Source organism: Lygodium microphyllum, chromosome 9 (assembly GCF_053477565.2).
Source record: "Lygodium microphyllum isolate KBCC chromosome 9, Lygodium_microphyllum_v1.1.10, whole genome shotgun sequence".
Lineage (NCBI taxonomy): Eukaryota > Viridiplantae > Streptophyta > Polypodiopsida > Schizaeales > Lygodiaceae > Lygodium > Lygodium microphyllum.
In genome coordinates, this window is record NC_141143.1 from 68,592,490 (window position 1) to 68,602,662 (window position 10,173).

Below are 10,173 nucleotides of genomic sequence, written 5' to 3' on the forward strand. Positions count from 1 at the left end.
CACCCTATGGCATTTGCTAACATCATTATTCTTACACCATATCTTTTATCCTCATAGCTTTATAGTGTGCATGTTAAGTGAGTGGACATGTGACCCACTCTCCTCTGAGGGTAAAACTTTTCATGAATCCTGAATTTAAAAAAACTTAGAATGCAAATATTAAAAAATTACTAGACAATTCTTCAATCAGCCAAAGTGGTGATATATTAAATACTTACTTTGGTGCTCATGAAATCGTGCACCATATAACTCCCTGGACTTTCTTACAATTGTCTCCACTTCTATTCCATTTAACATAAGGACCTTGGTTTGATATTTACATATATTCCGTGTTTGTGATCAATCACAAATACAACATGCCCAACTAAAGTCGACATTTCGAACATGGTACCAATGGCTATCTCTTGTGCAACTCTATATTGAAACCTGACTTCTATCACCATGAATAAAATTCACATAAAAATCTAGTATTTCTTCAGCTCTTTGAATGGAATTTTCTATGACCTTTAAAACATTAAAGTACTTATTGAAATTCACATATTTTACCATATCTTGGTACCAATAGTATGCATGATAAGAGCAAACCAACTTCTCAATCAACTAGTTGATGCATTGACCATGCAAGTTGCATTTCTCACTAAGAAAATGACTCTTCAAAACTGAGTGGTAAGACTCAATGCTACCATTTGTCTCTTGATTTGCATGAGGGATAATTCTTGTAGCACATATCCACATGCCTACAATAATAGTACCAACTGGTTTTCATCATGCTCTAGCTTAGTTGGATTCCATATATTAATTGATGATGATGTCTCATTGTTGGTATTTCGCAATTCTTTAACATACTCTGACTGCTCTCTTCCAAAATTGGAAATTCCAAGTTGTTCTTGAAGATAGTTAAACTTCTCATCATTAGTAATCTCCAATTCTTTCTCAGCATCCTTTCCCTTATCGAAACAAAGAGAAAGAGCATCACGTGCACCAATAAACTTGTCATCTACAATTTCAGTGTCTAGTTTCATTAGATTCATTTTATACATCAACCATGCCATTTGCAAAATCAAAAGCCTTTGCAATGATTGCAAAACAATAATCCTCCCTAAGATTAAAGAGTCTTTGGATGTCTAATAGTAGTATGTATTCATTATCCCTAATAGGAAAATTTGGAAGAGAACGAACAATATAGAAAGAAGAGGATTCATACACAATATCTACATTTGCATGGCTTTCTTCAATAATGGTCTCAACTTTGAATTGGGCAACAAGCATACTATTGTCTATAGGGTTACTATACAAGATGACGATGTATCCTTGAAGTACTTGATGAATGATTCTTCCTCTTGTATTTTTCATAGAGCTCTAATAGTAGAGTTTGAGCCTCATCTATCCTAGCATTCTCATGTGAATTAGGTGTACCTTGCATGTTTATAATATTTCAAAGTGCTCTAAACATATCAATACAAACTTGCCGTATATATAGATATATAGAAACACCAAAAACCTCCCTGTGAAAATACAAATGGATAAAACCACTTTATGGTTAACCATGATGAGAAAATACAAAAATGTAATTGTAGAAAGAAACCTTAATGAATAGCATTGATTCTTGCTTGAGCATCATCCACCATAAACGCATTCGGTTCCCATGAATTTTTATAGTCCAAGAAGCAATTTCTTAATGCATCTAGCCATGATGTAACTAATGTGGTACAAGAAGAGGATGTAATTGTCCATGCCACAGGCACTCCATTGTGAAAATGATCAAACACAAGAATTATATACAAATGAAACTACATAGAAAAGCTAAAAAATAAAAAAACTTAGGGATAACATAATTATAAAATTAAGGCTAAGACATAATAAAAAATATAGTACCTCATATTTATTAGTGTCAAATGTCGCTTCCATTGCTAGCAAGCTATTCTGACTATACTTATTGAGCATTTGAAGTTGCCATATTGTTTGGATACCAAGTATCAAAGGATTATCTCCATCACCATAAGGTTGAAAAAAGAAGATACTACCAAGATTTACTAAAGCCCAATTATGGACACTTTTCATAGGCAAGAATAAGGAGATATGACTCAAGAGACGAGAGTAATTTGTGTTTTAAATATCAGTTATGTGGCCTTGTGATTGGATAATTCTTGGTCACCATTTTTTTCCCTCACACAAGAGTGGATTAAGTAACAATTTCTTACTAAAAAACTTGAAAATTCCAATTCTAATAGCATTGCTCCCTCTATTATGGATAGTGTGCATTTTATTGGGAGCTCCAAAATGGCAATAGATGCATAATATATCACATATTTTATGTTTAAAAAAAGCAGTAGTGTATACTATGACATTTATGTATTGAACTATAATGTCAATGTCATTCATAGAAAATATCCAGGGTTATTTCAAATAGCTTGAAAAATCAATTTCAATTGTAAAAGCATGAAATCAAAAGCTTGCAAGAATAATGCACCCAATCTCTACATGAGCTAGTATCCACTATGAGCCTTAGTGATGTGGCAAGATATTACTCACTGGCATATTAGGTGATCAACATGAGGGTACGCTAGTGATTTTATAGCTAGACTACATCCACATAGTCCACCCTTAGTTATGATACATTTATTTGCCACCTCTTCTTTCCTTAAGAGGTTCACACTCAGTGACCATGTGTACATAGTACACTGTGATACTTTTCATATTAGTCTTTTATCATATTGTAGACTTGGTTTTAATCCCTATCTCTCTGTATTCTCAAGTCTCCATTGCTTTTGTATATATGCTCTTATATTTTCATGGTATCAGAGATGTCCCATAGCTACATGGAGCTTGATTGAAGGCTTAGATGTCACACTGACACAGGTATAAAAAGGAGAGACATGTAAATTTTCACATCTTTTGAACTTTAATACATTTACTATCTCTTGTCTCACCTTCCTATTCACAGCTTCTATGGCTTCTCTATCTTCTTTCCTGTATTTCTCTCTCCTCGTCACTTCTTTCTCTCTCCTCTGCTCTTCTTTCTCTAACCTCTCAGTTCTCACCTTTACAATATTATGACTCTATTCAGACTTACAGGCATTTTAGCCGTTTTGGATAACACTCTAGACATTCTTTTGGCTTCACGTGGTTCTATAAAAGGGACCTCACTGTGCACACAGCTTTTATCCCTTGTGTCCACAGCTGCTACTATCATCATAAACTTCACCGTCTCCCTTTTCTATCTTCATCAGAGGCTGCTGCACATCCATCCCAGCTGCCACCCTGTCTTTTGCTGTTGCTGCCCCCTCATTGGAGGTCATGTCACCTGCTGTCAGCTAGTTGTCATCATCATAGCTGCCATCGGCCTGTTCAGAGCATCTTCAAGTCATCGCTAGCTGCCACAACCCACAGACTACTGAACTTTTATCTCTTACCAACAGGCGACCTATTTCCTAGCTTTCATGTGCCACAAGACTGCTAGATTTTGCTGTTGGACAACCTCAACACGCCGATCATTCTGCTCTGCAATTTGCTGCTTCTGCTACTCTATATCAGATTCTGCTTCATTGACATCATTCTCACACATTCAAAGGTGGTTGCACACTACTGTTTTTTGCCATTCCAGTCCCAGAGATTGCTGTATTTCAACATCTTGCCTGCTGCCCTGCTGTCATCTGCCCTCTACATCAGATTTACTGCATTGACTGGCCCTCAGCTGTTGCATGATATTACACTCAGCTCCAATCTACTCCATTGGACATCAGGTTTGGCGGTGTTGCTGCATTCTGAATCTATTCTTGGAGAGCAAAACTCTCCAGCAGTCTCCCTCAGTCTAACAGTCTCCGCTCCTTGAGCTCCATTTGCATCACACTCTCTCCATTCATTCGCTGTATCACATCCTTGTTCCTTTCTTTTGCATTCTTGTCTGTGTTCTCTGTGTTCTATTTGTGTTTGTAATGCTGATCTAGCAATCTTTTGACTCATTACATTCATATATGATGTAGCTACTCTCAGGTCCAACCATGTTGTTCGGACCATGTACTTTCACATTGGATTTTGTGTAACAAAATCAGACACACCCTTTTTGCCTCCAAAAACAGAGCACGATATTTGGCTAACCACATATGCTCTTGCTTTGTAAATGCATTTTATCCCAATGGAAAATGAATGGACATACCCATTTGCATCAATTCAACCACATCCTTGCTCTTTCCACGCTTTGTTTTGAACTCTCAAAGCTTCAATCGTGTCTGCATTTTCTTGCATGCCAGCTGCTGAATACATATTAATCATACAAACGTAAGTTGCAGTGTGCTGCTCATCCAATTGTATTGCATGTTCATATGCCAATCTACCGAGCTTCACATTTCCCCATTTTTGACAAGAACCTAACAATGTATGCCACAACCTAACAGACAATGGCATCTTCTGAACCACTCCTAGCGCCTCATCAAAGTGCCCTGCACGGCCAAAAAGATCAACCATGCAAGCATGGTGCTCCAAAGTTGGGATAAGGCCATAGTCTCTACTCATAATCTCAAAATACTTTTGGCCCTTATCTAGTAGACCCGAGTGACCACATACACTAAGAACAACAGTAAATGTGACCAGATCTGGCTTTATACCTTCTCCAACCATTTCATTGAACAACTCAAAAACAATGCCATCCTTTCCAAGCTGAGCATAAGCTGTGATCAGTGCAGTCCAAGAGGATACATCGTGAACAGGAAGCTCATCAAACAGTTCATGTGCTTTTGAAAGTGCACCACATTTAGCATACATATCCACCAATGCAGTGCCAATCAAAACATCTTTTTCCAACAAACCCTCTTTGATGACCTCAGCATGCATCTCTTTGCCCTTGTCAGCTGCTCCAATGCTACCACAGGCTTTCAAGATGCACACAAAGGTGAAAGGATCTGGAGAGATGCCCTTGCATTGCATTTTCTCATAACACTTCAGTGCTTCCTCACCATGGTCATGTTCTGCATATCCTGCAATCAGTGCATTCCAGGAGACAACATCTGAAACTGGAAGCTCATCAAACACTTCTCGTGCTTCAACAAGAGCACCGCATTTAGCATACATATCCACCAGTGCAGTGCCAACAAAAATATTTCCTTCCACAAACCCTTCTTTGACAATCTCAGCATGTATTTCTGTACCCTCATTAGCTGCTCCTATGCTGCCACAAGCTTTCAATGCACAAACAAATGTGGCTGCAGTTGGAGAAAGGCCTCTATGTTGCATCTGTTGAAAACATTTCAGTGCTGCCTCACCATTCCCATGCTGTACATAACCTGCAATTAAAGCTGTCCATGTGAAAACATTTTTAGCTGGAAGCTCATCAAAAACTTCCTGGGCTTTCATGACTGCACTGCATCTGGCATACATGTCAATGAGTGCAGTGCCAACCAGAAGATTTTTCTCCAAGAAGCCCTCTCTAATGATCCTAGCATGTATTTCTTTGCCATTGTCAACTGCTCCAATGTTGCCACAGGCTTTCAAGATGCAAACAAAGGTGATTGCATCTGGGAGAAGACCCCTGCATTGCATCTTCTGACAACAGTACAGTGCTTCATTGCCACGTCCATGTTGGGCATAACCAGTGATAAGTGCATTCCATGTGACAACATCCTGAAATGGAAGCTCATCAAATACTTCTTGTGCTATTGCAACTTCGCCACATTTGGCATACATATCCACCAAAGAATTGCCAACAAAACTATTGTGTTCTAGCAATCCCTCCTTGATGATTTCAGCGTGTACTTGTCTGGCCTTGTAGGCTGATCCAATTGTGCCACAGGCTCTCAAGATACAAACATATGTAAATGAGTCTGGACAGATGCCCTTGTGTTGCATTCGCTCAAGACAGTTGAGAGCTTCCTCTGCATGTCCATGTTGGGAATAGCCAGCAATTAGCACATTCCATGAAACCACATTCTGTACTGGAAGATTGTCAAACACTTCTTGTGCTTTTGCAAGTGCACCACATTTGCAATACATATTTACTAAGGTGCTACCAATATAAACATCATTTTCAAGCAATCCCCTTTTGAGTATTTCCGCATGAATTTTGCTGCCTTTGTACAGATCCTTGTGCTTGGCACAGGCCTTTAATAAGGACAAAAAAGCAGTATTCTCTTGAACTTTCTGATGAAAGCCATGGCCTACTCCCTCCTCCTCTACTGTTGCTTCCACCTCCTTTTCTTGTTGTGATTTGGTATGATTCCCAATTTCCTTCCTTGTCTTATTTTCTCTTTTGCTGGAGAACTCTTGGTACTTCACTTCTCTTGACCTCACAAGGAATCGCAGTCCATTTCCTCTGATCTCTTCTTCACTGTCACACCGTTTGCAGGAATGCCGCAAATAGTCCTTCCGTGGAGTCTCCATGTCTGAGCATTTCTTCCTCCTCGCATCAACGATCGGAAAGCTTTCGTTTGATGGTTCAGACTGCAGTTGTATGCATACACTGTTCGTGCTGCTTGCGCTTGCTGTTTCCATTGCCTCACCATCATGGAAGATGCCTCAGGAGACCCCTCCGAGTAAAAAGAATGTCAAGCTAGGCACTCAACCACGATTCATTGGCCGCTGAAATTCTCACGAATCGCCCCTGATACTTATTCAGTCACCATGAAGGAATAGCTGAAAGGACTAGTCCGGTGACGGTCTGTTTCGAGCCTCTCAGTTCCTTTGAAGATTTGTCACTGCCACATCATCGGAGGAATAATTCGATGGCTGTAAAGAAGTCCTCTTCTCATGGTAATTAGAAGATTTTTTAAATGCGAAATTCTTGTGTAGTATCTATACTATTAGTATCTATATATTATTAGTTAAGGAGAGGTGGGGGGCGGGTGCCACGTGGCAGCCCCACCTCCCCCATTTTAAAAAAAAAAAGAGAACAAGGGGGCGGGTGCCACGCGTCCAGCACCCGCCTCCCCCCAAATATCGCGCGAGTTCCGTGCCTAGTAGTTTAGTATATATTGCCCATATTAGACACTCCCTCCTTAGATTCTCCCATTGCTACCCACATTGTAGCTCTACTTGTTTAAAGTTCATAATTGTACAACACATTATACTAAGTGAAGCATATCATCCAAAACATAAGCATTGTTGACAATAGCATGATCCTATGTATTCACCTAAGTGAATGCCCTTAGGTGAGTACCAAAGCCACAACCATAACAATATAAAAAGATTGAATGCTACAAGAACTCCAATACAATGACGAAAGCCTTAACATGTATATGCGATTATTGTAAATACTTTCTTTTCATCACTCCGTGCTTCACACATCTTTGTCCTCTAACACAATGCTTATGACTCCCTCTAACCTCCCTATGTTTGATATTAACCGAAAAAATAAAATCATAAACATCATTATGAACTTATAACTAGCATCAATTTTACTCTTCTTATCATCTTTCCAAGCATCAACCTTTATGAAGGGAAACAAAACATGCTATTATAATAGTACTCTATGTTGACATTGTCACTTTTGCGACACTACATTACTAACATACTTATTGGAAGTAAGGATGACATTGTTACTAATTGCAATACTAACATCACTAACATCCCATGCAATCCATGCTATGTCAAGATTGTGGGAGAGAAGGAAGGAGTCTCACTTGTAGCTTTCTTGCTTGCACAATGGGTAATACAAAGAAATAGAAGAACCCTATATATGGGTCTCAAACCAAACTCAACTAACTAAGGTGGCATACTAACTGAGCCACGAACTAGAGTAGATAAGGATAGCTATCATGTAGCTATTATTCATGGGCGGTGTACCAACCGCGTCTGCAACTGACAAGTCGGTGACATAAATACACAACGGTCACCCTGGCGTATCACGAATGGAGCTCGATATCTCAACACTCCCCCTCGAGCTCAATCCCAATTCCTACACACCAAGCAGGTCTCTGAACTTGCGCAGCTTCTCTGCGCCCAATGCCTTCGTAAATATGTCAGCTACCTGATCCTTTGTGCTGACATAAACTAGATCAATAAGACCTAGTAAAACCTTCTCCCGCACATAATGATAATGCACCTCAATGTGCTTTGTTCTAGCATGATAGACTGGGTTATTTGCCAAGTGTATACTACTCATGTTGTCACAATAAATGACAACTGGCCCATCTGTAGACTGAAGCATATCATAAAGTAGCTTATGCAACCAAGCTACCTCACATGCAGCCATTGCTGCACCCCTGTACTCAGCCTCTGTGCTCGACAAGGCAACTGTAGGCTGTTTCTTGCTGCTCCAAGTGACTGCAGCACTCCCAAAAGAGAACACATATCCACTGGTAGATCGTCTATCAGAAATACTACCAGCCCAATCAGCATCAGTGTATCCTTGCAGCTGTATCTGAACCCCAGTCTCATAAAATAGTCCATACTGCAATGTGGACTTCACATACCTGAGTATGCGTCTAGCCGCATCCAAATGTGATTTCCTTGGAGCCTGCATAAACTGACTTACCAATCCAACAGCATAGCTCAAATCTGGCCTGGTAATAGTCATATAAATCAAGCTTCCTACTATGCGTCTGTACATAGTAGGGTCTTCCAGAAGCTCACCCGCATCTGCGCTCAGCTTCACATTCTGCTCCAAAGGAACTGAAATAGGCTTACAGCCTGTCATCCCATATTTGGACAGCATGTCCAATCCATACTGCCTCTACAAGAGCTGTATCCCACTTAGTGATCTAATCACCTCAATGCCCAAGAAATAACGCAGCTCTCCCAAATCCTTCATCTCAAACTTCTGCTTCAATAGCATTTTCACATGAAGGATATCTTCATCACTGTCACCTGTCATAATCAAATCATCAACATAAATGACAAGTAGCATAATACCTTTCTCTGTTTTTCTCACATAAAGTGAGAAATCTGCCTTGAAAATCTGAAAGCCAATAGTGACAAGATACTGTCCTATCTTGTCAGACCATGCTCTAGGTGCTTGCTTCAAGCCATACAAAGCTTTCTTCAACCTGCAAACAAACTCAAGATGAACAGCATGCACATAACCTGGTGGCTGCTCCATATAGACCTCTTCTTGCAAATCACCATGCAAGAAGGCATTCTTTACATCCATCTGATGTAAAGACTATCCCTTTGATGCAGCCATAGCAATGACTGCTCTTATGGTTGCCATCCTTGCAACCGGACTGAATGTTTCTTCATAGTCAATGCCATATGTTTGTGCATACCCCTTGACTACTAATCTTGCCTTGTATCTATTCACAGAACCATCTGCATTGTGCTTCACCTTATAAACCCACTTACAGCCAATCGCATTCTTACCTTTAGGCAAAGGTACCAATTCCCATGTAGCATTTACTTCCAAGGCATCCATTTCTTCATCCATGGCTTTCTCCCATTTTTCTTTTCCCATGGCTTGCTCAAAAGAAGTGGGTTCTGGTTCCTGTATCACTTTGACTATATATGTATAGTGAATGGTTGTAAATCCATCATATTTCAGCCTATCCATAGGATACCTAGCTCTCGTAGACCTGCGCAAAGTAGGTTCACTCCCAGGTACTCTCAAAACATCCCTGGTCTTCCTTACTCCAGGTGTAACAATAGAAGGAATACCCAACTCATCATCAATGCTCTATTCTGAGCCACTGGATTCACCATCCACATAAGAGTGACCTGCATTCACATCAAACATGGGCTGATCTACCTTCTCTTTTCCTTTTCGTGATACCTGCATACCACTATTTGCACTGCCTTCAGAAGATTCTCCTGATCTCAATCTGCCTGTCCATGGCGAAGAATGTGAACCACTGCTAGAGGACGCTCCAGATCCACTAATATCTTGTGACTGCTGCTAAGAATTCTGTGCAACATTACCATTTTGTGCATCTACATTATCAATCACATTTACTGATTTATACCAGCTACTCATCTCATCATAAACAACATCTCTGCTCAATGTAAACTTACGAGTAGAAGGGTTATAGCATCTATACCCTTTTTGCTGCAGAGAGTAACCAATAAAGATGCACTTCTCAGCTTTTGGATCCAACTTGGATCTCAACTCATCTGGCACATGTACATAGGCAATGCAACCAAAAATTTTCAAATGAGAAATATCTGGTTTCCTACCAGTATACCTCTCCTCTGGAGTCATCCCATGTATTGCTGCAGTGGGAGTCATGTTCATTATATAGACCGCTGTAGCAA

At 40.0% G+C, this 10,173-nt stretch overlaps 1 protein-coding gene across 1 annotated transcript; it reads right to left on the reverse strand.

Annotated features, from left to right (window-relative positions):
- Positions 1-2,487: 2,487 nt before the first annotated feature.
- LOC148031144 (pentatricopeptide repeat-containing protein At5g27110-like) lies at positions 2,488-6,707 on the reverse strand. The gene has a single exon (XM_087684680.1). The coding sequence runs from the start codon at positions 6,481-6,483 to the stop codon at positions 4,171-4,173; it is 2,313 nt and encodes a 770-aa protein (XP_087540806.1). The 5' UTR covers positions 6,484-6,707; the 3' UTR covers positions 2,488-4,170.
- Positions 6,708-10,173: the final 3,466 nt, after the last annotated feature.

Excerpts from the sequence above, each read along its gene's own strand:
- LOC148031144 (XM_087684680.1), bottom strand. The coding sequence starts at position 6,483 with ATGGAAACAGCAAGCGCAAGCAGCACGAACAGTGTATGCATACAACTG.